The following is a 27,282-nucleotide window of genomic DNA, read 5'->3' as shown; positions in this document are numbered from 1 at the left end:
GAGCAAAAACCCATTTTCTGCCCATTTTTGGTTTTGATGCTCCCCGTCCAGCCTCAGTTTCCCTCATAAAAATGCCGGCTTTAGTTAAAACACAAGTGGGACGAGCCAGGCGCTGCATTGATGGGGGGACTTTGGGGGGGTCGATTCAAACACATGAGGAGCAAAGCAGCCGGTATCTTGTTTGCCTCTTAATTAGATGATCCTTGAGGACGAGGCTAATTTGGGATTTAAACGAGCGGAGGCTCCGGCATGGAGCAGTTTTAACTCCGCCGCATCCTTTGGGAGATGATGGGGGGGGTGTCCCTGTGCCGTGAGCTATGAGTTGGCCAAGGATTTTTTTGAGGGGGGGTGAGTTACGCTGCTCCATAGGGAATCCCCCCGCTTCCCTCTGGAGCCGGCAGGAATTTTTCCAGCTTTATTTTTATTTCTCCAGGGATTTTTCTAATAGAGAGCCGCATCTCTCCATGGCAGAGTGGGGAAATCAAGGCACGACAGTGTTCCCGCCTGCCGTGGGAAAGGCGAAGGCATCTGGCTCTTCATCTCGGTGAGAAGTGAACGCCATCGCTCCGTGTTTTGGGAAGCGGGGAGGAAAAAAGGAGCCCCCCGGGAAGGGGGAAGCGAGGCCCCGTGCCGGGGTGGGGCTTGCACGTTGGCTTGGAGCCGGCTGCGCCGACGCTCCGGCACTGGGAGGAAGGGAACGGCCGCGGTTGGCTCCGGCTCAGCCGCCAGACCGGGAGGAAGACACGGTGAGTATCGGCCGCGACCCCCGTTTTGCTTTCCGGTGAGATCCCCCTGGCTGCCATCCCCGCTGTGGGTCACCGGTGCCGGCAGCGGGTGTAGCCGTAAGGTGGGGGAGGACACGGTAGTAAATTTGGGAGCTTTGGGGGGGGAACTTGGCCTCTTTTCCCTGGCAGCTCAGGGCACCGGCTTGCAACTCCCTGCCACTACGAGTGGTCGGGCCCTGTGTCGGGATGCTGAGGACGAAGGGGGGGGGGGAGGGGGGGGGAAGTGCTTTTTCATGCTATTAAGGATGTTTTTGTGTCCCTGTCACATCCCTGACCCCCAATTTAAAAGTAGGGGAAATGAGTCCCTCCTTTTTTCCAAGAAAAAAGACTGGAGCCCTTCCCCTGCGCCCCCCTTTCCACCCCGCAGCCACCTCTTAATTTTAGCCCCCAGCTGCGAGGTTTACGACTGCCCCCAGCTCAAATTAGCTGTCAGATCCCTGAAATAGACGGCGTGCTTTTGGGGAGGGAGGCCAGATCCTGCTCTGGGATTTTTCAGGGAGGATTTGCAGTGCAAACAGGGCTTCATGGGTTTTTAAATCCATATTTCAAGGAGTTGCCTGGATAGCTGGAGCGGACTCCAACCCCATCACAGGGAAGAGGAGTGACCTGTGCCCTCATCCCACCCCGAGTGCCTGTGCCGCGATCTCTACCCGGGAATTCCCGGCGCTCCCCCGGCGCTCGGGTGGGGCTCGGCCGGGAGGAACCGCCCTAAAGAGTTGTTTTTCCTGGTTTTAAGGCTTTTTTTTTTTTTCTTCCCCCTTCTTGGCTTTGGTTTGTCACTGCTGCAGCGGGGTGCACAGTGCAGTCAGGGGAAACTGAGGCATGGGAGGGGTTCGGCTATAGTTGAGGTCACTGCATTTTCCTACCGTGCGCCAGCATTTCCTCATCCTCAAGCTTTCCTCCAAGTATTCCTTATCGGTGAAAATCTCTGCCCCGTATCGGTGTTTTCCTGGACCTGGGGGAAAAAAACCCAACAGTGTTTGATGACGCAGCTGTTAGGAGGGACAGTCGGTGCTGCCGTGCCCCAAACACACCTTGCCACGGTGTCCCGTGGCACGGAGACATCGCCGGCAGCTCTTCCCTCCCAGCTTGTTGATCCAGCGCGCGCCCCTCATCCGGATTTGGCACCGGATGCTCGAGGTAGGACAGCGATGGCACCACAGTCCTGGAGAGAGAAATTAATTCCCTGTTTTTACCAATCTCGCCTTTTGTGATAACCAGGAGGATCCTGGATAAATTCTTCCCCACAGATCAGTGACAGCTGCCAGGGCATCACCCCGCGCATCTGCAAGCAGCTTTTGGCATCGCTCCGAAACATCCCTATTCCCTGAAAAATCCATAATCCCTATCCCGAAGGGTTGCTATTCCCCTTTTCCACACTCCAACGCTCCTCCAGCTCAGGGGCCATGGGAAAAGGGGGTGCATTTTCATCTCCTGTGTGAGTATTCCCTCCATGGGGGAATACAAGGGTGAAATCTCTTTCCAGGTGCAAATTTTTAGGTGAGGATTTTCTCTGGGCACCGATAAAAGGTGCAAAAAAGCTCAAAAAGGGTCAAGAGGAATAGAGATGGAAGGAATCGGCTTCGTTTTCTGCAGCAGTTGATTGCTCGCTTGATTTCTGCGCCTTCAAGCGAAAAAAGGAGTTTAAGCTTCCATCGCTTAAACACTGTTTTTGCAGGATCTTGATAAAATAGTTAGCGGAGGTGCCGGGATGGGAAAATCGCTGCTCTGTGAGTAACCGGGGGGCTGAGGAAGTGTAATGAAGTCTTTGTGTAATGAAGCATAAATTGCTGAAAATGGGCTAAAAGAAACAAATTTTCCTGTAGCAAAGCATAAAATGCTGTAAACAGGCGAAAGGAAACAGATTTCTCTGTAGCGAGTCTAAATTGCTGAAAACAGGCAGAAAAAGAAACAAATTTTCATGTACTGAAGCTTAAGTTGCTGAAAATGGGCCAAAAAGAAACAAAATGTTTGTGTCCGAAGCCTAAATTGCTGAAAATGGGTGAAAAAGAAGCAAAATTTTCATGTAGCGAAGCCTAAACTGCTGAAAACAGGCAGAAAAGAAACAAAGTTTCATGAACCAAAGCCTAAACTGCTGAAAACAGGCAGAAAAGAAACAAAGTTTCATGTACCAAAGCCTGAATTGATGAAAACAGGCAGAAAAGAAACAAATTTTACTCCATGGGGAATCAAAAAGCCAAACTGGGGTAAGAGGCAAATATCCCAGAGGTGGATGTCAGCAGAGATGCTCGGAGGGATGTTAAATCTTGTGCCTTGGGCTTTCAGCTGATTTCTTAACGAGGAGGAGCTAAAACGAAGCCTAACGTGGGGTACAGGTTGAGTTTAAATGCTCAGATCTTCTCTTGAAGCACCTCCTGCTTTTGTGCTGCAGCAAAACACCTAATTTTCCCCATTTCTCTCTTTACTGACAGCCATTAGTCTCGTTTCACAGGTCACCTGGATTATTCTTGGGTTTTAACAAGTTTTTAGCAACGGTACTGTCATGAAATGCTAATTAGCAGCAGCCTGGTGAGTCGCCACCCCCCCCCCCCCAGCCGAACCGCAGCACTAACGGGGTACGTCTCAACACGCAGCACTAATTAGGAGGTGAAATGCTTTCGGTTAAAGCCTTAAATCACCGGGGATGCGCCCATGGGGCTGGGAAGAGGCACCCGCGGCAGCTCGGCCGATGGGGGGACGCACTGCGTGGATGAACGCCGGTGAAAATGCGTAAATAAGTTATCGAGGGTTTTATTTTAGTTTTGCTCCCTTTCCAACCTGTTTTCCACCTGTGTTGCATCACTACTGCAGGGAATCGGGTGCGCTGGTAATGCTCCCATCTTTTGAGCAGGTTTACTTGGTCACCGGCACTGGAAAATGCTGGGAAAAGGAATTTTAAGGATTTCTCTGATTCAAACAACCCTATTCCCTGTGCTTTTGGGGCCTGCTGACCCTTTCCCAGGCTGCGCTGGCAGCAAATGCCCTTTTTCGAGGTCTTTTTCTTCCTGAGCACAAAGGGAAAGGGCACTACCCACAACCCTGAACTTTCCCAGCGTTCACCCGGCCCCGGGAGCTCGCTTCGGCGCTCATGGCGATCACAGGCAGCCTTTGTCCCAGCCCAGTGGGGCGCTGGGTTTTCGGCTGGAGCCCAGGCTGGGGAAGAGGAGGGGGGGAGAAATTGGGGTGAGGGAGAACGATTTCTGTTCGGTGACGGTGGAAGATGTTGAACCGAAGCCACCACACCTGCAGGCTGCCTGCAGGCTGCTTGCCTGCGGGCAAGAGGGGACACTGTCCTTTTTGCTCCCTGCTTGGCCCCGTCAGCATCATTCCATGTCCTAACCTGAAAACATTAAATATTTCCGAGTGGTAAGAGGCTTTTTTTCCTACAAATCCACTTTTTTAAAATTATTGCAGTGCTTTTTTGCGGCTAACCCATGACTGTCTGTGGTCCCCTAGCACGGTGCAAGGGGAGCTGAGCAGGGTGGCTTGTGGCCACGCATCCGGCAAGTGTTTTGGAAAGCACCAGCGCTCCTCTGAATCCAGATCTCTGTGAAGAAACGCTTCCCTCATTCCCCCTCTCTCCGCGTATGGCAGCGGCTCCGCCGTCATCTTCTCGCCCCCCTCCCTGGTGTCCTCACGGCGCCTGTATTTCACGCGAGCGGCGCAGCCACCACCTCTGCAGGCTGTCATTATGCCGCCCGCTTTAATCCACCCAGGATTAACGAAGCTGAATTCTGCATCGTCAGGATTTTTCCCTGGCCAGAGCCGCCAGGAATGGGATTACTGGCGACTGCGTTCCTCCCAGGGCCGTGTTCCTGATGCTGACGGCATTACCGGAATCTCATCCCTGCTTCGTTTTGAGCTGTTTGGGTGATCTTCTGCCGCTCCATCTCCTCTCCCCCAAGCTGCTGTCAACCGGACGTGACCTCGCGAGCGTCTCTGGCTGTAGCAGCGTGTACGTGGGTCTCTGTTCGCAGGCGGGGAGATGTAACGATGTTTCTCAGCACCGAGAAGAGGCAACTGGGGGAAAAAAAAAGGGAATAAAGCAAGCAGTGTAGACAGGATGAGACCGCAGATGTGGTTTCGGCAGCACTTTCTAACGATAACGATGGTGCATCAGAGGAGGTTGAAGGTGAACATGGGATTTCCATCCCTCTCTATTATGATTATATTTTTAAGGACAAATTTAAGGGGCAGCGGTCAGGTGTGGTTCAAGGAAGGGGCAGGATGATCCAGCAGCTCTCCGTGGTCTTGGTGGGAATGTGCCGCCTTGAAACCCCAGTGCTCGAGATCCCAAAGAGCCAACACCTGCCGACTGACGCAGCGTTTAACACTGCCGGGCGCATGGCTCTTGCTGTACTTAAAATGCCAGCCCTCGGGGAGATCACCCGGCTCAATTCATCCGGCGTTGGCCGCCGACTGGTTTTCGCTGGCTCTTTGGCACCAGCCAAGGAGGGTTTCAGATGGGGAAAGCGCCTGACGTTGTTGCTGTGTCCTGTAAAACACAGGGGGAATGACTGTTTTCCAGCACTCAGCCAGGCTTCGCGTTGTTTGTCGGTAGCAGCTGACAGAAAAATACAACCAAGGAATCACTTGTGACGTCTTGCTGGGACGGTTCAGGGGTTGATTTGAGGGGCAGGGCTCAGCCACGGCGGTTTCAGTGGTGGTTTGACCGTCGGCTCTCGCTTTCCAGGTGCAGCTGTACCGAGGGGTGTGTTACAAACAGCATAAAACACGCTGGAAGCTGTTATGGGTGGTTGTTTTAGCAGCAGTGGGGTTCAGCATGCCGGACAAACCCATCTCTAAATCACTTATAAACTCTTGTTTTGTACTTGCAGTTGACGGCAGATCGGATACAGTATTATAGAAACACAGAGCAATGGGATTTTTTTTCCAGAAAATTAGCGATAAAGGCTAAAACTCCAGACCTTTCCACTTGCTGATTTTAAAAAGTAACACTCAGGTGGCCTAAAACCCATTTCATCCCTTTTTCTGTCCCACTGAGGCATCTCCCGAGGTTGTACATAACATATTATTGTGAAAAATTACCATTTTTGCCTTATTCTTCCCCACAGCTGAAAAATGACGCCTAGAACTGGACGCGTAAACTGTCAGAGTTGAATGAATATGACTAAAACAGGAAAAAAACGCAACTTCCTTCCCCCTCCTGCCTTAATCTCTATTATTTTTTATTTTAGCTTGTTGTTGGGTGGGGCTGGATTATGCATGGCCAAGAGGAGAGGGAATTGAAATGAAAAAAAATCTTCTCTTTTGGGCTAGAAAAGCTGCTTTCCAACAGTGTGCTCTCCCAACCTTTAACTCCGGACCCCGATTCCCCCATAAAAATGCAAATCCTCTTGGATTTCCAGCTCTGACCCTGTTCCTGATTTTTCTCCCACTTGAAACTAATCTTGAGGAGAGGCCCCGAGTGCCTGGATTTAATTACCTGAGTTGTTTTGTTATCAATAACGCAGCCAACGAACTTTAGATAGAGAAACAGAGAGCGTCTGGAATTAATTTCCTGGGACGAGTTGACGTTGAGGATCTCCGTCCTACATGTTATAACTTGCTTTTAAACATTTTTCCTTTTTTTTTTTTTTTTTTTTTTTTTTAATTTTGCAGATTATTTTTAAAGCCGTGTTGCTGAGATCTAGGAAGACAACCATCTGTTGAGTTGGCTGGAGTTGGCGTGGAAGAGCTTTGCTCCTCGGCACGATGTCTGCCAAGGTGCCGATCTACCTGAAGAGGGGCAACAGAAAGGGGAAGAAGGAGAAGCTCCGTGACATCCTCTCCTCCGACATGATCAGCCCACCCTTGGGGGACTTCAGGCACACAATTCACATCGGTAGCGGTGGGGAGAGCGACATGTTTGGGGACATCTCTTTCCTTCAGGGCAAGTTTCATCTCCTCCCCAGGACTGAAGGCAGCCTGGACTCGGACAAGGACAGCCCCGACACAGCACCGTTCGAGTTCTCCAGGACAGCCACCATCTCCGGACGCGAGCAGCCATCCTCGGAGACTTCATCTCCCCTCCTCAAAAACGCCATCTCCTTGCCTGTCATTGGGGGGCCACAGGCATTGATGCTGCCCTTGGCACAAGCCCCCCCAAAACCGCCGCGGTTGCACCTCGATGACAAAGCCCTGCTGGTGCGAGGCCGGGAAGGTGGGGAGGAGGACAGCGAGGGCAGGAGCGCTGGCCCACTGCCGCATCCCTGTGCCTCGCATTTTGCCGCCCCGACGAACGGCTTCACTGAGGAGAAGGGCAACGCCGAGCCGCCCTTCCTCTCCCACGCCGGCTCCCTCCTCTCCCTCCACGTGGATTTGGGGCCATCTATTTTGGAGGACGTCCTGCAAGTGATGGAGAAACATCAAGCAGAGGGAGTGGGTGGATCTATACAGGATTCAGGCAGGCATGAAATCTTGACGTGAAGACTACTCAAGGTAAAGACGATGAGAAATGGATTATTATTATTATTTCTTTGTTTGTTTGTTTTCAAGTGGCTCTGAAATTACAGCTCAAACTTGCAAGTTTGACTTCACGCACCTTCCTTAACTGGTGCGCTGACAGCGATGTGTTGTTTCCTCTCGCAGAGCCCGTCGTGCAAATGGGATGTGAGCGTTTATCCTCAGCGCCGCTCCCCGCAGACCTCCAGCTATTCCCTCAGCATGGGGAGAAAAAAACCTCACCCTATGAAGCCAAGACGAAACAGGCAGCACTCGCTGCTGGATTATATTGCCGCTTGCCCGTATCAACTTCACCTTTAGCGATGGATTGAACCATAGGACTGCGCCAACTGGTAGAAAACAAGACACTGTGCTGTTATAAATGTTTCTTGTACTGGATAGGGTGAAACAGCGATGGTTGAATTCCCAAATGTCTTGGTCAGGAGGAGTTTTGGGGTGGTTTTCTTTTTTTTTTTTTTTTGCTTGGACAGGGGCTGCAGTTTGCACTCAGTCGACACGAAGGTGTGACACTCGCTGTTTGCCAACTACCCAAATCATATAGGTGATGTCAAATGTTAGCCTTTGGCTTAATTTTTTAAAGATCCCACAAATCGGTAAATCTAGTGGTTACGTGGCAAAAGGCTCCATTGGGCTTTAATGTTGGGTTGTCTCTAAGGAGAAGCTAAAAGCTCTCTGTGGAGAAGCTAAAAAAACCCTCTCAGGCTGTATTTTGGCAACTAAATCCGTGGCTGGAGCTTGGGGTTGGAATTTAAAGTCGTAAATAAGATGCAAAAAAACAACAAAAAAAAAATGTTCAGTGAAGGGTGAGTGGCCACCCGGCCAGATTCCTGTGCGATGGGGTGAAATTCATTCTCCTGAAAGACGCCATCTCCATCAATCGCAGATTGTTTAGATGGATGGAGGAACGAGGGGGTGAAACGCTTCGGCACGCAGAAAGGAATGCGAATCCCTTCTGCTTTTTAAAAAATAATTAAAAAATCACTGGAAATGCCAATTCTGCTGACGTCGGGGTGAAAGACCTTAACACTTGGCTGTGAGAGCTTTCATTCTCTTTCCCGATCTCTGAATTGAGGACAAGAGAAGCCTGTTGGACGCAGTAACGGTGTAACAGCAAGCGGGACCTCATTTCCTAGATGCCATCATTAATTAACTGCATCATTTTTAACCATTTCTGGTAGGTTTTGCCCAGAATGAGGCTGGGAGTCCCCCCTAATAAGGAATTAAGGCACCTCTTGAATAGCACACTGACTTTTTGCTGGCTTGCCAGAACCTGACTGTGTATTTCTTTACATCATTGATTGCTGTTTCGTACAGGTATCATTAAATAACAAGTCATTAGATTAATGAGCTTGTAGCTCGTCACCACACAATTGTGTCCCAGCTCTTGCTTACTCTTGCCCATCTGCATCCAGCAGGGCATTCCCACTGTAAGACCAAACCACTCTGTTTTGGTGGAAACACCAAAGATTTGGGGTTAAACCAATTTTTCAAGCCTTCAGTCTGCAAAATAATTAAGAAAATGAGGTTAACTGAGCTCGATCCAGGCAGCTGCTGGGTTTAATTTCTATTTGATTTTATGCTGTTATGGTTCAATTCTTACCTGGTCTAAACTGATGTGCGCTTCCTCCAAACAACACCCATCCACATGGTGACAGCTTATTTTAATTTATTTTAGGATTTTTCTTACTAGAAATAATTCCAGTGATGGGATGGGGGCGTTTTAGAGCATCATTTGTAATTAATTTATCCCGGTGATGGCATATTTTGATGGGAGATGTGGCTCAGAGCATGAGCCTGGCTTGGTTTCCCAATCCCCTCTGCACTTGTTATCACGCCGCAGCTACTGTTTGGTCAAACAATTTGAAGGAGAAAAGCCTGGAATGGATAATTTTGGGTAGTTTTCAGAGCACTTTGCTTGTTTTTTATGTGGTCCAACATCCTCATGTGGGGTGGGGTGGGTTGCGACAATGCGGTGGTGCTTGTTTTCATGGATTTCACCTTAATTAGTGAATTAAATTGAGCCAGGGATGAAGATGTTTGAGTTTGCCCCTGCCTAATTATCATCAGCAATTACAAAACCTCACTGAGAATCACCATCGTATCTGGGCAATGCCGGGCAGCAGCTTCCCCACGTTTTGAAATAACGCCACAGAGGTAACAGCCAAACTCCTCTTTTCTCCCCATTTTTGCTCCTTCTGCTTGTTACAAGCCAGGGGATGGATTTTGGGCATTAATGGCTTTAATTTGGTACCTTGCTTGCTCTTGACGGCTCCTGGCTGTGCTGGAGTGGATCTGTCCCTCCCTGATCATCCTGCTCTGCTCCAGTGCTGGAATTGCGGCACCTTTCCGAGCCGACAGCTCAACTCCGATAGCGGGAAGAGAAACGGAAGCTGGTATTACAGGGGCTAAATGGAAAGGATGCTTTAATTTGCTGGATTTTGGGGTTTTTCTACTGTGAAAAGGTGATGCTCCTTGTCTGCAACACACCTCCTCTGCTTGCTGCTGCCTCCTCTTACTCACCTCTCAGACTATATTTGATATAAACCCCCTGAAATTATCCCAATCCCCTTTTTTTTCTCCCATTTTTCCAGGCATGGTCTCATCTTCTTAGCTGCAAAACCCCCATTTCTTTAATTAATTTTTAGCTATTAGCAATAAAATCATTTGGGATTCCCACCACCGCTGGGTTTCTGCACAGGATGGGGACTTCCTTCATCTCCTCCCTCTGTTCAGTCCCTAATTAATCACTCCTCAAATTGCCAATTTATGCAAACAGTTGTTGCTAAACCCTGGGTTTTTTTATACCCACGTTCTAAGAAGTGTGAGTCACTTGGGCAGGAATGCTGTTCCCTGCTGTGACTCAGCCAGCATGTGCTGAACCACCTATTTCCCCCTTGCTTTTTCGGGGAGGTTTAAGGCAGAACAAGTCAACGAGGAGTTTGATTAATTCCAGGGGTGGCAATGGCTGTCCACAAGCAGAGGGTTTGGGGGGTACATGCTGACGCTTGGCTCTTGGCAGTCCTAGCTACCCTGCAACTTCTTTGTTATCCCAAGATTTCCAGGCAGCAGATTAACGATGCAATAAACTTGGCAAACGCTTATGCCGACATTTGGCATTTGACACCACCCCCACCCCCCCCCGCTGTGGGTTTGGTGTGCCTGACCCTGCCACAACACCTGTAGCCAGAGTGTCACAACCATTAATCATGGTGACAGACCATTGATTTTTATTGATGGAGCGTTAATTTTTATTGACAGGGCAGGAAAATAAAGTGGCTGCATGCACACAAATAACAGCTGGTGTGGGATTAAGGGGAGGAGGAAGGGCAGAGAGAAAGGTTTCACCTTAGACGTAACTGAGAAAACCAATTTCCCAGCACATGGGGGAAAAAAACCCCCAAAACATAGAGAAAGTGGAAGTAAGAAGTAAAATAGAGAGAGAAATTCACCTGGCCCCTGTTTTCGGACAAACCACACTTGCCATGGGGTACACAGGCAACCTTGTGTCTGCCTCTCCACCCTGCAGGATGAATTTTGAGATCTGTGGTTAATTTAGGTTTGATAAAAAGGGGAAAGGGCTCAAAAATTTAAATTTTCCTGCATGAATTTCTGGAGAAAAAGAGGCTGGGCAGGGGTTGGTATCGGGGCATGGCTGTTGAGCTGGCACCAGGCACTGAAGCCATAAATACCTGTAGGGAATCTCTACAGAGGTTTGAATTCTGATGGGGAGGACCCTCATTTAATCCTCCCCCAACCCTCATCCCTCTTTCCCTGTCACCTCCTCCCAGGATCCTTCATCCTCCCCAGCCTGCCACACTCCTCCTTCCTCATACCCCCATCCAAACACCCTACATCCCTCCTGGTTTCCCTCACCCCCTTTTTCTCACCTCCCTTTTCATTCCTCTCCCCTCCATTTTTACCCCTTTTCCTTCACCCAAGGTCTTTACTATTCCACGTTTACCTCCCCCCTCCATTTTGCCCCTCATTCTCCCTCACCCTCCCCATTTACCTCCCCCATTTTCTTCCTGCACCCTCACCCCGCCCCTTTTCCTCTGATTTTCCCCTTTTCCCTCCACTTTCCTCCCCCAGCCCGTTTTCCTTTTGCTCCTCGTCCACTTTCCGCCTTTCTTCGCGCCCCTCCCCTCAGCTTTTCCCGCCTTTCCCCCCGCGCATGCGCCGAGGCTTCGCCCTCCGCGCAGTTAGCGCGGGGTGGGAGATAACGCATGCGCAGCACGGCACTAACAGCCGCGCACTTAGCGCATGCGCCGATGCAAGGGAGGGTGAAGACGCGACTGCGTATTCCCACAGAGCGCGCGGTCGCACTCCTGCGCAGGCGCGGAGCAGCGGCTCTCCCCCCCCTCCCCCCCCCGCCGCGCACACACTTCCCCCCTCCCGTCTCTGCCTGCCGCGCATGCGTGCTGGGCGGCGCAGGGCCCCGGCGGCGGAGGGAAGATGGCGGCGGTGGTACAGAATGTGGTGAAGCTGTGAGTGCGTTGTTGTCCTTATGTCCCGTCCGTCGTCGTCCCCCCCTCGCGGGGGGGGGGAATGGTGCGGCCCGGCCCGGCGCGGGAAGTGGGGTTCCCTCCCGCCTCCGTGTCGCGGGCGGGACCAAGTGGGCGGGGGGGGGGAGGGGGAAGCGCTCATTGTTCGGGGGGAACTTTGCTGGGAGAGGGGTGTGGAGAATTCTTCCCTACGGTTCCGTGAGGGGAGACCCCCGCCCATATGGCGCTGTAAGGAGGCTTATAGAGCCCTGGGGGTGGGGTCTCCTGAGAGGGGGGCCTATAGAGGCCAGGGGGTGGGGGTCCCCCCTGTATGGCCCTATGAGAGTGTCCTATGGAGGCCAAGGAGGAGGGGGGTCATCCCGTACATCCCTGTGAGAGGGTCTTATAGATCCCAGGGGATGTGCTTAACCCCATAAAGCTCTTTGAAAGGGGCCTGACAGAGTGCGAATTTCCCCCTATATGGTCCTGGGAGGGGTCTTATAGAGCCCAGGGGTGTCTCCCCCGCATATGGCCCAGTGAGGGGGGCTCTATAGAGCCCTGAGTGTGGATGTTCCCCTATATGGCCCTGTGTGGGTGGCCCTACAAATGAGGTACCCCCCCTATATGGCCCCATATGGGTTCCCATATGTCCTCGGGGGGGGAGAGGGGTCCCTACTTTATGGTCCTATACGGCTGTGCCCTATAGAGCCCTGGGAGTGGGGGGTCTCCTCAATATGTCCTTGAGAGAGGGGAAGCTATAGAGCCCTTGGGGATGGAGGTTTCCCTCCCTATATGGTCCTATGAGAGGAGCTCTATAGAGCCCTAGGGGTGGGATTCCCCTGTATAGCCCCATAAAGGCTGAGGGTAGGGGTCTACCTCCTACACAGCCCTACAAGGAGGGGTGCATATATACCCTCGGGGAGGTATATAGCACCCCACTATCCACCCTGCTATAGCAGGGGGGGTACAGGAGGTCCCCTATATAGCCCATCCTGTCTGGATGGGATTTGTGGACTTGGAGATGTTTATTGACCTTTTTTTGGTGTCTCCTGGTGGTTTTTTGGCATTTCCAGGGTTTTTTTTGGCATCTCCCTTTAGCTGGCGGCACCTCAGCCACGGCACTGTTGCGTCCCTGCTGCAGTTTCCTCCAAAACCTCCATTCTTGGTGGGGAGTTGGTGCAAAATGGGGCATGATCTGCACCCCCCCAGGTCTTCTCCGATGAGATGAGGGTTCATTAAGAGGCGTTGGGGTCTCCTCTGATGAGCTGGGGTTTGTTAAGAGAGGTGACAGCCCTGGGTCAGTCCATCTTGCAGCCTTTCCACCTGCAGACGCGTTAGCAAAGCTGCTGGAGAAACTCATGGCCAGCCGAGGGCATGGGTGGACGCGCTGCTGCATTTTTGGGACCCCGATCTTGGATTGTTTCTGAGAGAAGCACAAACCGTGAGTCACAAAACACCTTTTTCAGACTCTTCTTGCCCCGAATTGGCAAGCCAACGCTTCACAACAACATGACTTTGTCGGCGCTCCTGCGGATCTGCAGCTTTCAGAGAAGTTGAGCACGTGAAACCACATCTCACCTAACCTGCCTTTGTCACACAAATGTATTTTATTTATTTTAGAAGCTGCTGTTGGGTTTTGCAGCTGGATTTTTTCGGTCACAGCTTGCCAGCAAGGATGATGGAGAGAAGTGTGGCAGGATTTATCTTTTCTTACTTTTAAAAGCCGTTCCCCAGGCCGTTCTCCTTTCTCCGGGTACCGTCGGCAAAGAGTTTGGTCTACCAAATCCCTCCCTGCTTTATTTTTCTCCAAACGATGGCAGCAGTTAGGGCAGGACAGTCTCCAATGATGACTTTTTGGGGCTTTAAATCACTTCCCTTCCTGCAAAGGTGCATGTTAACCACCTCAGCACGAAGCCCGCTGTGCCTTTTCTCAGCAGTTTTGGGGATGGAGGTAGTCACATCATTTTTTTCCACTGTTTCCATGCCGTGATCTCTTACCAACAGTGCTAAAACACGTAAAACCACCCGGTTATTTCTGCAGCGATCTGCTGACGCAATGTACTTTACTGGAAGCTGCTCTTGAGGCACTTACGACTTCCTTAGCAGCCGTAGAAGGCTCTAAGCCACACCAAGTCCACAGGGAGCAATAATCGGGTTCGTTAGAGCTGTTTAAAACACATTAGTCCTTCCTGACGGCTTCGTTAGCTCTTTGCTTGTGCATTCGGCACACATTTTAAGCAGCGCTTCTCCTCGGCGGAGCTTTCTCAAGGTTGTTATGCAGCTGCACGTGGGGATCGGCAAGCGTCTGTGCCTCAAAGTGCCCCTCAGTTTTAGGGATGAAGACTTCCAGGCAGTGTAAGGGAAGATTATAGGGTTGTATGTCGGAGCTGGAGACGAGATCTCTGCTCTTAACATGTCCCGTGGTCCCTCTCCATCCCCTCAGTGCTCAGGGAGCACTTTAAAACTCATTTCACAAAGCTTCTTTAGGTACCGAAGCCAAATTCTGGTGCGTTTCTCACCCAGCCCAGGAGCCCTCCATTAATTTGCAGTTAAAACAACCGCAGATTATTGTTTTTGGGGCTGATTGCCTCTTTTTTTTCCCTCCCAAACTCTGAAATCAAGCCAGCAGGAGAGAAATAAGTCGGACAACCAAATTCTTTTTGGGTTTGTATTACAGTAAACACCAAGTTTTCCTCCTCTGTGCAATCCTCCTGTTGGCAGGGCTTCACCTGGACGTTACAAGGAAGTTTTAGGGCTCCACATTGTTGGTTATTGGGGTGCAAACTGAGCTATCGAGGAGCGGCATGGTGATTTAGGAGGAAATGAAAAGCTCCAGGAGGGATTTATGTCCCCAGACTCCATGAGCGTGACTCCTATGCCTGAGCCTGGGATTTGGGCTCCCTCTGCAGTCAGCAGAGAGAAAAAGGCAATTTGGGACCTTTCTCATAACTCTTAAGTTGTTGCTGGGACACTGTTCCCCCCTTCCAAAATTGCTGCTGTCACACCAAGCGTGGTGAGATGAACCCCATTTCTCCGTCACGGCTCTGGCTGACCAGGCTTCATAAGGAAACAAGCGTGGCAATCCTCATTTACATTTAATATTTACCAAGATCATCTTATTTTCGGTTATTCTCTCTCTGCCTGTTGGTTTTCTTCTGGCCATCTCCCCGCACATCCAACTTTTACTTGTGCTGGAATAAAAACCCCATGATGAAGCGATTTCTGTCCCATCTCCTTTTCCTCTGTCGGGCAAGATATTTCATGTACCGTGTGTGCTTCCTCGCAGGCAACCGAGGCATCTTTCGGCTCGTTATTCACTCACCTAAATTAGCCGTCTCGGGAGCGTGTGTGATTATGGGGTTTGTTGGGCTCTGTGCAGTCGTTCTAGCCAGTATTAAAGTGCCAAGATCAATATATATTGATATAAACAAAGAGTGCATCTCCTCTCCCAGCACCGGGGAGGGGAAAGCTCAGTCTCTGGCAGCCGAACAGACTCTCAGCTCTTCCATCTCCCTGCCACGCATGGTGGGAAGATCTCACCATCCAAATTACTGTAATTACAGCTACAGAGCTGCGATACAGCTGTTGCAGACCTGACGGTCTGCGGTTGAAGGAGGAGTGTAGAGATGTGGCACGAAGAGGTTGTACTCTTAGAAAAGAGGATGGGGCACGATTAATGCACTTAAGGAAACCAGAGAGAAACCCATGGCTGCTCAAATCCATTAGTAATGCATAGATGCCAGCGCGGGCTTCTCACAGAAGGCTTCGGGGGCATGAAAAATGCTGAGGGCATCTCTTAACGATGCCACGTGTTGTCTGCCGGTGGTGAGGAAGGCTGTAATCACCTGTTGTGGTGGTCCCCATGTCTCTCTGCTTTTGCTGGGTGAGGGGACATCTCTGTCCTCCGCGAATATTGCATTGAGTCACATCTTTACCTTGCAGGGGAGATATTTTGGGCTGCGCTTCCTCTGAGTGGGGATCCAGGAAGGAGCGCAGCGTTCCCCTCTCCTGGCGGATGCGTGCCAGGGCTGGAATTGGGGCTCGGGGTGGTTGGGGCAAGTGCTAAACCTCTTTTTCCACGTGGCAGCCTCGGGGAGCAGTACTACAGGGATGCCATGGAGCAGTGCCACAACTACAATGCCCGGCTGTGTGCCGAGAGGAGCGTCCGCCTCCCTTTCCTCGACTCCCAGACCGGGGTGGCCCAAAGCAACTGCTACATCTGGATGGAGAAACGTCACCGAGGGCCAGGTACACTGGGAAAACGCTGGGTTGGGGACAAGGGGTCAGTGTGTGCATTCGCCTCAGATAATTTTGGGGGTTTTTTTATTAAAGGTTTAGCCGCTGGGCAGCTTTACTCCTACCCTGCACGCCGCTGGCGGAAGAAACGCCGTGCTCATCCTCCGGAGGACCCGAGACTTTCCTTCCCTTCTATCAAACCAGGTAAATCCTTCCCACCACCACTTTCTGCACGTGGTAAGGGGTGGGATTTTTGGCAATACCGTGCCCAAATAGCACCGGATGATGGTAAATATCAGTGAGGGTTGGTAAACCCCTTTGCGTGACCCCGCTGTGGTGGGGAAGCTTGTGAACGCGGCTGGGTAAGATGGGATCTCAGCGCATGCCAACGTTCCACCCTGATTTTTCTCTTCCCTTTCCCCCCACTGGCTCCTTGCAGACACCGATCAGACCCTGAAGAAGGAAGGGCTGATCTCTCAGGATGGCAGCAGCCTTGAAGCCCTGTTGAGGACCGACCCATTGGAGAAACGTGCCCTCCCGGACCCCCGCATCGACGATGACAGCCTGGGCGAGTTCCCTGTCACCAACAGCCGTGCGCGGAAGGTACGGCAGAGAGAAGGTCTCCTCCCCTATGTTGGGAAAGGGAGCTTCAGGGTAAAACACGTACATCTCCATGACACCGCTCTGATTTTCCGCCCCCTTCCTCTTCCTTCTGCTTTCTCCACATCTTCTAGCCACAGCAGAAGGATTTGGGATGGATTTTGGGGGGCAGAGATGATGCTTCATGGCGCTACTGGGGAGTGGGAAGCCAGGGTTTGGCTCCCTACAGCAATGTCGTGTAGACAGGTGGATGTTCCCTTCCTCACAATCCAGTTAGAAACTCCCCTAGTTCCCAGGGAGTTTCTGGCCCCAAAATTCAGGGTTTTATCACATCTAGGCACCCAGTTTAAGACTCTGTGCTGGGTGTCTCTGCACCCAGGACAACTTTCATCCTTTGTTGACCCATGGACCCTTGCGAAATGGCCATGGTGGGGGGGTGATCTGCTGGGATTTCGAGGTGCCAGTCCCCATCCCTGCCATCTCCTCCCTGTCCTGGCTTCTTTTTTTTCCCCCTGAGCCCTATTGCAGCGAGCACAGGTTTTCCATCACCTCATCTCCTTGCTGCTTTTTGGCTCCCTGACTAGAGACGAGCTCTGAGACATCTTGTCAAGCCAGACTCCTTTTATTCCTCCTGTATCCAAAGCTTTTTTTCCTTTTCTTTATAGCGAATTTATTTTAAAAAGAGATTTTTAGCTGTTGCACAGGAGTGAGAAGGATGTTCAGCCAACTCTTCAAAGTGCTGTCTTCTCTGTGAGCCCTTTGAGAATGGGCTCTGGAAGAGAAAGCAGAGTTAAGTTTTGAAATGAAGACATGGGAAGGAAGAAAAAGCTGAGGCCGAGCATTTTAGACATTTACAAGTGTCTGGTTTCTTTTTGTCCAAACTAATCCAGGGTTATTATAAATCACAGTAACTAGTTCTGGAGAGGGTTTTGACTGGTTGCAAGTTGAAGCCATCTCTCTGCTGCCTGGGAATTTGGGCCGCTTTGCTAATGGTTTGGCCTCTTCCCGTTGCAGTTGGCTCACAGGTTATGTTTTATGCCAGGGAAAGGCTGTTTTTCAACAGGTATTTTATTATTTTCCCCACTGGTGTGTTTCCCCTGTCCCTGCAATTAATCCCCACCTGGTGTGAAAGGGCTTTACGCGACTGCTAACGAAGCTCAGAGCAGACAGCCCTGGTTTGGTGGAGAAACAAGTGAGTCAGGGAGAGAGGAGACTGCAAATTTGTCTTCTGCAGGAAAATGGGGCTCGGATCTTCCCCCTTTCCTCCCTCAGCTGGATAACTTGGGTCCAGCAGCCCCTTTTCACCCTGGTTTGGCACAACTCAGAAGCTTCTGTAAATATTAAGGCTCTACCAAGGTCTGGAGCTGGATAAAACCTTCCCTGCCTCTCCATCCTTCATCAGACTCGCTGATGCTTTACTGTTAATTGATGTTGAGATTGTAGGAGCTCCCCCTTTTCCCCTTGGAACTGCAGATCGTACTTTAAACCCGCTGTGACCGCTGTCGTAGCTGCTTTTTGCTGCTGAAAACACCCTGCAGGCATGATCCATAGGGTGGAAAGCCTTGGCTTAGTAGATCGCAGCCTGGGTTGGTATGGATTAGCTGCGGTTCAGGCTGGAGGGGACGTCCTGCACCACCAAAGCCTTTTTCCTGCTGCATTTCTCGCAAGGCAAGTTGGTTTTCTTTAGATCACTTTGTTAGCCGACCGCTCTAATGATAGGCGATACCCCACAGACTTCAGCTTCACCCACCAAAGGCTGCAGTTTAATAGATTCCCCCCAAATAAGCCCAGAGCAAAGCAAGGTGTGCAATATTGTGGTGTAATTTTGCTTAAAAACCCCCTATTTTCCCCTTCCTGGTCTTCTCTACATGAATAATTTTTCCAAGCCTCGCCTCTTTTTGCCTTTTCCTTGATTACTCTTTTTTTCAACCATCTTCACACTGTGTTGGGCCCTTCTGTGACTTTTTTGGGGATAAAATATACCAGATCCCCTCTCCCTCCCCCAGAATTTCACATCCTTTCTCCTCCTTCAGTATCACAGGTTTGAAATGGATTCGGCTGTTGACGGGTGACCTGAGGCCAGACTGATGTATCTCGCTCCCCAATTTTTCCCCCTTTTCCCTCAATCCGTGCCGACGCTTTGTCTGCAATAACCCCCTTTCTCTTCCCTAGCGGATTCTTGAGCCGGATGACTTCCTGGATGATTTGGACGATGAAGACTATGAAGAAGATACGCCGAAGCGGAGGGGGAAGGGGAAAGCCAAGGTGAGGGCAGCCGGGTGGATCTGGCTGGGTCCTGGTGTTGTTTTAATGGCAATTCCTGGCAAATTCAAGATGTTGCCGGTGCTGAAACAGCCCCGACACCTGCCAGGGCTTGACTGTGTCCGTGTTGAACCTCATATTGGGGAAAACTGAGACCTTGTGGGCCAGATGAGCAGAAAACACACCCAGGGGGCTTGAATAACTCATGTTCGTTAGCTGCTAACCCAAAACCACCTACCACGTGAGATACGCTGCGTGGTGAGAGCGTGGTAGAGAGATCTCGCGTGGATCTGCCCCTTCCCAAAGTGGCAAAGAGCCACTGAGAATCCCGAGGGATTTGAGTCATTCGTCGATGCCTTCTGCCCCATGCAGCGGTCCTCGCTGCTCGCATCCAACAGCCATTTCAGGCTGTACCCACTACGTGGCAGTGTTAGATCGTGCTTTTCTCTGACGCCAGGTCACCGGTGTTGTCCTCCCCACCACCCAGGAGCCTTTTGAGCCACGATTTTGCCTAAACCTTTGCCTTTTCCCCTTGTTTTTCCCAGGGCAAAGGTGTCGGAGGGGCTCGCAAGAAGCTGGACGCAGCTATATTAGAAGACCGAGATAAACCCTACGCTTGTGACAGTGAGTACTCAAAAACCTCTCCTCACCACTAAGGGCCTGGGAGCAGAGCCAGGCTGCGTCGCTTTTGGGATCCATCGGGTTGTCTGCTGGGATTTGGGTTTTAAACCTCAAAAGGTAGATTTACACATCCAGGGGAGGGTGTTTTTTCAACCCCTCGGACTCTCAGCCCTCCTCCAATGGTCAAAGATGGCTGGAGTTTTCCCACTGGGAATGCGGTCATCTCGCCCCAAGCGAAGGGCTGTGCAGCCACCCGGCACGTAGAAATGAGGATAAACCTCTCCTGGTCTTGCAAACACCCCCCCAAAGGTTGAAAACAGCCCCCCCATTTTCCCAGCCGGCTTTCGAGTTGGATCTGTGTCCGTCAGGCTGGTTTTGAAGCCAGCCGTAGCACCCCCTGCCCTGACCCTTGCGCTATCGTGCCTCGTTACAGCCACTTAATGAGTTTGTAGCTGTGAAACGCAACACCGTGTGCTGGTCCTGCTCTGGCTAAAAGCCTCCTCAACTCCAGGGGCAGGGATTTTATTTCTGAGGCCATACCTTCCTGGCCCGCTCCTCTGCGAGCCCAGGGTTGCCAGTGCTTCCTCCTCACCTCCCTCATCCTCAAGCTGGGGAAGCGGGGCGGAAGCAATTTAACAGGGCAAACGGAGCAAAAAAGGGCAAGTGAGGCTTTGAAATTACCTTTCTCTCTTCTTCCTCCTGTCCTGCAAGAGCTGACACTAGCTTCTTCCAAAAAAACCCACCCCAAACCCAAAGTAGTTGTGTTTTTCCTTCCCTTTTTTCTTGTTTTAAGAGTCCGTCTGTCGCTTGGCACGGGTGCGTGTGTGTGACCTGGTGTGTGTGTGTTTTCTCACGACTCTCTTTCTGTGTTTCAGATAGTTACAAACAAAAGCATACCTTGAAACCTCCTGATCGAGGTAGTCCACTCTCTGTCTGCTTTTTTTATTTCCTTCCTGCCTTTCTTCTCCTGAAATGTTAGTTTTTTCACCAAACCTCGCTGGAGCCTGCGGGAAAGGGACAGGGGGACGGGACACAGGAGAAGCCAAAGGCCACCGAGCGACGTCAAAGCCGGCCTCCCCGCTGGCAGCGGGATTCGGCAGCTCCTCTCCGGGCTCGCCTGACCCTTTTCCAGCAGGGAAGAGCGGTCGTGCATGCCAGCAGAGCGGCCTCCCGAGAGGGAAAACAAAGATTAATCCCCCCCTGTGGTGGCGGGAATGGGAAAAAACATGGTGTTTCCACCAAACCCCTTCCCTCGCTCCCAAATCCCGCGCGCCTGGGACAAGCCCCCTTTCTTTTAAGACATGCCAAAGTACGTTGCTGCTTCTCTTGCAAAAAAAACACCTTTTTGCTTTAAAATAAGCCCTAAAATGGGTCAGCTGCAGGTGCAGGTTGGACGTTGGCGGCGGGCTGCGAATAAACACCCGCGGCCAAACCGGAGAGCTGAGATCGTCTTCGCGGTGGCTCCTCTTCCTCGCCATTTGGGAGGAGGAAACCCGACTCGTGTTTAGATACTGGCCTGCCTGCTTTAGGGGGGAAAAAGGTCAATTTTAAGCCCTGCGGGGGTGGGGGAAGAAAACGCCGCCTGCCAGCTCCGCGTGGCTGCTCACGGGGCCGACCCCATCATGCCCTCGGTTGGCTCTGGAAAGCTAGAATTTGATGTAATAAGGTTGTAATTGCTGCCACGGCTGCTTTTCGGGCTGCTTTTCCCCTCCTTCGCTGGGCTCGTGCTGCTTTGCCGAGCCGCTCCGGACCTGCCAATGCCAAGCGTTTTCCCCGGGGTGGCAAGGATCCCACAGACCCCTTTGCCCGGGTGGGAATCTCTGCAGCTTTTGTCTGAAAAAGCCAATGCCGGCTGCTTGCGTCTGGCTCTCTTAGGGGGGTTCAAACCCCGTTCTAGGTGAGCAGGCTGAGCTGGGCTGCTTTTCCCTCCTATATTTAGAGCGACTTGATGGCGTGAGAGGGGATGCAAGCCCTGGTGGGGTTTCTCCAAGCTTCAAGTGAGCCTGGAATTGGGTCCAGAAAGGTCTGGAAAGTTATGGAAAAGCTCCAGGCTTGGGAAATCTCATCCCAAAGCGACTTTTTCCTAATTTGCCTGGATGTTGTGAAAAGATGCGGGGAAAACTCGTTGCCAAGTCCATCCACTGGGCCCTGTAAATCCCCCTCTGGCTCTTTCTGGGGAGATTTCACCCCAGTCTCCGTCCTCATGCTTGGCTAGCCTCTCTCCTCTACCGTGCTGGCAGTAGGAGGGTGCAAGGCCAGTGCTGGCTTTGTGCTCATCCTGCCCGTGCCTATATGGGGCTGAAAGGGGGTTTCGGGGTGTCGTCAGAGCCTTGTGGCTAAAAAGCTGCCAAAAAAACCCCCGGAAAACTCATGACAGTGAGCTGGGAGACTGTTCCCCAGCAGGGAAGGCACTTCCCTGGTCTGTGGGTGCTCAGAGGTCTCCCCAAGGAAGCGCCTGCTGCCTGACCGAGGTTGAAAGCTCCCCACCTGCAAGAAACGGGGCAGAAAGCGGGCAAAGCAATGGCATTTGGGGCAGTGGGTGATTTCACGCTGCGCTCGGGTCAGGTTTGGGGGAGCCAGGTGGGTCCGAGGAGGGAACGGAGCTGAGATGTGCCCATGGCGGCTGCAGTTTCCCTCCTGAGGGTCCCAAAAAAAGAGGTTTCCCTTTCGTGCACGTTGAAGACAGCCTCAGTTTTTTTACCCAGCTGGTGTAGGAGATGGTTTTTGGGTGGGAAATCCCCCCCTCAGTATCTTTCCAACTGGGTTTTGCCACTTGGATTGATCACCACGTGGTTTTGCTCCTTTACCGAGGACTGTAAAGCTGTGCTTAACAGGCCACCATCGTTACCCGGCTGTGGTGGGTATTGACTGCCCACCAAATCAGCTTTAGCCTCCCATGGTGGGATGCACAGAGGAAGCTGCGGTGCTTCTCCAGCTGCTCCAGACCCAATCCGGAGGGTCCAGCACCAAACCCCTTCGTTAGGGTGTTCCTGGGTGGTTTTAATAAATTCCAGGTGATGTGGGGGCAGAAGGGGAGCAGCTGTCTGGCTCAAAGCCTGGAGACAGGACTGGGGGATGCCGGATGATTTGGGGTGCGGGGTCTCGCTCTCCACCAGAGTGAGCTTACACTTTTTCCATTTCTGTCCATAGTCTGCGGGAAGCGATACAAGAATCGGCCAGGATTGAGCTACCACTACGCTCACTCGCACCTGGCTGAGGAAGAAGGCGATGACAAGGACGATTCGCAGCCCCCCACTCCCGTCTCACAGCGATCGGAGGAGCAGAAATGTAAGCAAAACACCCCTCTGCCAAAATCCCCATTGTGAAAAAGGCAGCAGACCCGGGAAACCACCCGTGCCAGGGCTGGAAGCAAGCAGCAATCCCTTCCCCGAGGGTTTTGAGCACCGTGGCATTGCCGCGGGGCTTGGAGGTTGCTGGAAAGGCTGCTCAGAGCATTGGGATTTGCACCATGGAAGTGTTTTCTCCTGGTCCCATGCAGAAAGCCTTTGCTTTATTAGCCACAGCTAATCCGTCTCTCCCGCTCTGCTTTTCCAGCCAAGAAAGGACCCGACGGCTTAGCTTTGCCCAACAACTACTGTGATTTCTGCCTGGGAGACTCCAAAATCAACAAGAAGACGGGGCAACCAGAGGAGTTGGTCTCATGCTCAGACTGCGGGCGATCAGGTAAGGGGGAAAACGTCCTCCCCACCACGGGTATCGCCAAACTATCCCCAGCATCTTTGCCTGCCCGGAGAAGCTGAGGATTTGGGTCGGAGCTGGGGAGAAGGTGCAGCTCTTCCCCAACCCCGCGGTTGCAAGGGCTGCCTTCCTCCCTTCCCCTGCTTTCACTCGTGTCCTGCCTGCTTCGCAGGGCACCCCTCCTGCCTGCAGTTCACCCCGGTGATGATGGCGGCCGTCAAGACGTACCGCTGGCAATGCATCGAGTGCAAGTGCTGCAATATCTGCGGCACCTCTGAGAATGATGTGAGTACCCCCCAGAACAATGGGAGTACCCCCAGAATGACGGCAGTACCCCCCAGAAAGAGTGGGGCACCCTCCGGGAACACCCTGGGGTGTCATCCCGTCTGGCCCTGCGGGAAGGGATGGGGAAAAGCCCGGAGGGTTTGTGGGCAGCCTCCTGGTTTGGGGATGAGGTTTTAATAGTCCATAGGATGTGTCAGAGGCTTTTTTGGGAGAAATCTTTGTGCTTTCGTAGTCCGTAGGACATGGCAGAGTCTTTTTTGGGGAAAATCATTGTGCTTTCAGTGTTCCGTAGCACAGAGCAGTCTTTCTGGGGGAAATTTTTGTGCTTTTATCGGTCCACAGAACACAGGAGAGTCTTTTTCTGGGGGGGAAATCTTTGTGCTTTAATAGTCCGTAGGACACGGGAGAGATTTTTTGAGGGAAATCTTTGTGCTTTTATAGTCCATAGGACACGGGAGAGTCTTTTTTGGGGGAAGTCTTTGTGCTTTTATAGTCCACAGGACACGACAGAGTCTTTTTTGCGGGAAGTCATTGTGCTTTTAAAGGTTCATAGCACAGAGCAGTCTCTTTGGGTGAAATCTTTGTGCTTTAATAGTCTGTATGACACGGGAGAGTCTTTTTGGGGAGAAATCTTTTGCCTCTAATAGTCTGTAGGACACAGGAGAATCTTTCTGGGGATAAATCTTTGGGCTTTAAGAGTCTGTAGGACACGGCAACATCTTTTTTGGGGGGAAAAGTTTGTGGTTTTGGTAGTCTGGAGGACATTGCGATGTCTTTCTGGTTGCTCTGACAGAGCTTGGAGGATGACAGAGAGGGACTCTTGTCCCCTCCGGTCCCCTCCACGTTGTCCTTAAGCCAAGGCCATGTTGAATCATCCGAATTCCACCCCCACCCGCACCCCTTTTCCCCCCCTCGGCTTAGGACCAGCTGCTCTTCTGCGACGACTGCGACCGCGGCTACCACATGTACTGTCTCACCCCCCCTATGTCGGAGCCACCCGAAGGTGAGTGCCGCTCCTTCGTCCCCCCAAACCCCATCCTCCCTCTCTGCTTCAGAAATGGGTCAAAACAAGCAGAATTCAGCCCAGAGTATTTCTCAGCTGTGCAGACCTGCTTCTGCCCATGTTTTTGGGGGCAATCGTGGATCTGTCATGCCACAATTGAAAATGATGGGGTCCGTCATGCCGGCTGTTCCCCAATTATTCCTCCTCTGCTCCGCTGGAGAAGCGGAACAGCCTTTTACCACCCCAAAATCCATCACTGACATCCCTTGCGCCCTGAAATGTCTCCATATTGGCCAGTAAAGCCGAGAGGTATCGCTCTTCTTCCTCCTCTTCCTCCCACCTTGAACTTGTGGCATCGAAGCAAAAAAACCCCCAGCGTTCACAATAAAAAACCAACCCCAAAATCTCAGTGATGCCTCACAGCTGGTTAATTATCCCAGTGGTTAATTATCAACCCCTTTCCTGGCCATCTTCGCTTGAAGGTTAACAAGGAAGAGGAAGGCTTGTGGGGTCATAAACCCACAAACAGCCCTGTAAACCACCTCCCCCTTTATTCTCTACATGTAATTAGGAAGCCATGACCCTTAACGAAGCCCTGACGAGGGCGAAACCAGGCCACCCACGTGTCCTTCTCTCCGCAGGGAGCTGGAGCTGCCACTTGTGTCTGGACCTGCTGAAGGAAAAAGCCTCCATCTACCAGAACCAGAACAACTCCTGATCCCGCTCCGCTGACGGGACGAGCTCCCCGGTGCCCTCGTTCCACGCGTTTTCCCTTTTTTTGGGGTCTTTTTTCTTTTATTTTCTTTTTTTTTAAGCCTTCCCCATATTTTTTGGTTGATTAGGGTTTGTGTTTTTTTTTTTTTAATCGCTTGGCGAGGGGGTGTCGGGGTTTATTTTACTCATTTTTGCCACGCGAGGGTTTATTTCTCACCTCCCCGCAGCAAGATGGGACACATACCCCTGCGAGGACAGGGTGACGCTGCTGTGTCCCCACCGTGCAGAGTGGCTTTTGGGGTGACATTGCAGTGTCCCCAGGGACGCTGTCCCTACCGAGGGGACATGGACGGGACAGGGCTGCCCTTCCCATCGCCGTTTCCTGGCTTTTCCACCCAAAATGAGGCGCCTAAATCCACTCCACTGCCTCCCTGGCAACACGGCACACCAAAAAGCTCGCTTTTCCCCCCATTTCTTCGGAAAATTCAGGCCCCTGCGCCAGCCGGGGTCATGTTTTTGGGGCTTTTCGTTTAATTGTTTGATTTTTTGGGGGTAATTTTTTTTTTCCCGGTTTTATTTTTATTCCCTTTTTTTCTCCCTGTTTTTATCATTTATTTTCTCCCCGCCATCTCTCCCGCCTCGGAGGATGCTCCCCGCAGCCCGGCCGATCCCCCCCTGCCCAGATGAGGCCTTACACCCCGACATCCTCCTCCCGCCGGCATGAAACGGGGCAAAATCCCTCCATTTTGGGGTTTTCCCTTGCTCCCACATGGCGCAGAGGGAGAAATGCTTCGCCCCGTCCCCCCCCAACCCGTCACGGTCGCACAGGGTTTGTTTTGGGGTTCGGGGGGATTTGGGGGGGAAAAAAGCTGCTTTCACCCCCAAAATGATGCTGACAGGGAGAGGCAGGAGACGCCACTGTTTTGGGGCTCTCTGGGGACACCCCGATATCCCCGCCCGCCCCCCCCAAGGGTCCCGTTGACTGAATGTGCCTGTTTTTTCTAAAACTCAACTTAAAAAACCTACCTCCGAACCCCCCCTCCCTGCCACCGCACCCCAAATTTCACCTCCCAGAACCCCCCAAAAGAGAGGAGCCATCCGGGACAGCAGCAGAGCAGCCCCGAAACCGGCCCCATGAGCAGAAAAATGGCCAAAAAAATGACCAAAATAGCCCCAAAATTGCCCAAACTTAACCCAAACCACTCAAAATTGACCAAAATACCTAAAAAACACCGCCACACCAAAAAAAAAACCAAAACCAACCCGGATCTGGGTGAAGAAGTGGCTCCAGCCCGGTGGTTTCTCTCCTCCCCCTCCTTGAGCGCGATTCAGGTGAAAATGAAAGCGTTTTGGTTAAAAATGGGTGGTTTTCCCCCGTTTTCGCGCCCTGATGGGGGCGGGACGATGAAATGTCCCTAAACGGGTGGGTTTTACCCCAATTTCCCCTCGGCAAAGCTTCACGGTTGTGTCTTATCCGGAACAAAAAAAAAAAAAAAAAAAGTGACACCAAAACGGCTTGTTTTCGTAATAAAAATGGATAAAAATGCAGTGGTGTGGAAGTGAGGGCGTTTGGGAGCAAAAATGGGGGGTTTAGGGCACTGGTGTGTTGGGGGGTACCTGGGTTTGGGGTAAAAACCCTCTATTTAGGTGCTGGGATGTGGCTTCTCTGAGGGCTGATCTGGGGTTGTGCCGCCCTGTTCTTTGGGGTAAATAAACCAAATTTAGGTGCTTGGATGTGGCTTCTCTGAGGGCTGATATTGAGGTTGCGCTACCCTGTTTTTTGGGGTAAACTCTGCCCCATTAGGGGCTTTTGCCACCCGCTGGCCCCAGCTCGACGTGAGAATTAATCCCTTTGCAGATTTATTTTGCAGCTAAATCACCCGAATTGGGGCAAAGGCCGGAGCTCGAGAGCCAGGCGTCTGGGTAATATATAGGGGAAATTAATGCTCATGAGCCTCCTTTGGGGGGCTTGGGGGGGGTCCCCGAATTCCTGGGTTCCCTGGGGGGTTGCGGTGACCTCCGGACGCCTGTGTCCCCAGGAGGGCAGCGGTTGATAACGAACACCGACGTTGCGATGAGGTTTTATTGGGATTAAATAAATAGCGTCTGGGTGGGGGGGATCGACTGTGGG

At 51.8% G+C, this 27,282-nt stretch overlaps 2 protein-coding genes across 3 annotated transcripts; both read left to right on the top strand.

Annotated features, from left to right (window-relative positions):
- The first annotated feature begins 635 nt into the window (after positions 1 to 635).
- CDC42EP2 (CDC42 effector protein 2) lies at positions 636 to 15,956 on the top strand. 2 transcript variants are annotated; one of them, XM_075526156.1, is made up of 3 exons: positions 636 to 746; positions 6,408 to 7,226; positions 15,819 to 15,956. In XM_075526156.1, the coding sequence occupies exon 2, from the start codon at positions 6,501 to 6,503 to the stop codon at positions 7,212 to 7,214; it is 714 nt and encodes a 237-aa protein (XP_075382271.1). In that variant the 5' UTR covers positions 636 to 746; positions 6,408 to 6,500; the 3' UTR covers positions 7,215 to 7,226; positions 15,819 to 15,956. The 2 variants fall into 2 exon arrangements, with proteins under 2 accessions (XP_075382271.1, XP_075382270.1); XM_075526155.1 differs by lacking the exon at positions 15,819 to 15,956 and adding an exon at positions 7,377 to 8,597 and having other exon boundaries at positions 673 to 746.
- On the top strand, positions 11,617 to 26,699 carry DPF2 (double PHD fingers 2). Its single transcript, XM_075526157.1, has 11 exons — positions 11,617 to 11,734; positions 15,819 to 15,979; positions 16,064 to 16,171; positions 16,407 to 16,570; positions 18,740 to 18,832; positions 19,375 to 19,453; positions 22,601 to 22,738; positions 23,006 to 23,134; positions 23,322 to 23,434; positions 24,356 to 24,437; positions 25,079 to 26,699. The coding sequence occupies exons 1-11, from the start codon at positions 11,703 to 11,705 to the stop codon at positions 25,153 to 25,155; spliced, it is 1,176 nt and encodes a 391-aa protein (XP_075382272.1). The 5' UTR covers positions 11,617 to 11,702; the 3' UTR covers positions 25,156 to 26,699.
- Positions 26,700 to 27,282: the final 583 nt, after the last annotated feature.

The sequence above is a fragment of the Mycteria americana genome, chromosome 30 (genome assembly GCF_035582795.1).
Source record: "Mycteria americana isolate JAX WOST 10 ecotype Jacksonville Zoo and Gardens chromosome 30, USCA_MyAme_1.0, whole genome shotgun sequence".
Classification (NCBI taxonomy): domain Eukaryota; kingdom Metazoa; phylum Chordata; class Aves; order Ciconiiformes; family Ciconiidae; genus Mycteria; species Mycteria americana.
The sequence above is the reverse complement of the archived record's forward strand: the minus strand, read 5'-3'. Positions and strand labels throughout refer to the sequence as shown.

Excerpts from the sequence above, each read along its gene's own strand:
- CDC42EP2 (XM_075526156.1), top strand. The coding sequence starts at position 6,501 with ATGTCTGCCAAGGTGCCGATCTACCTGAAGAGGGGCAACAGAAAGGGG.
- DPF2 (XM_075526157.1), top strand. The coding sequence starts at position 11,703 with ATGGCGGCGGTGGTACAGAATGTGGTGAAGCT. Across the intron at positions 11,735-15,818 it reads GTACAGAATGTGGTGAAGCT|CCTCGGGGAGCAGTACTACA; the intron begins GTGAGTGCGTTG and ends TCCACGTGGCAG. Across the intron at positions 19,454-22,600 it reads TAAACCCTACGCTTGTGACA|TCTGCGGGAAGCGATACAAG; the intron begins GTGAGTACTCAA and ends TTCTGTCCATAG.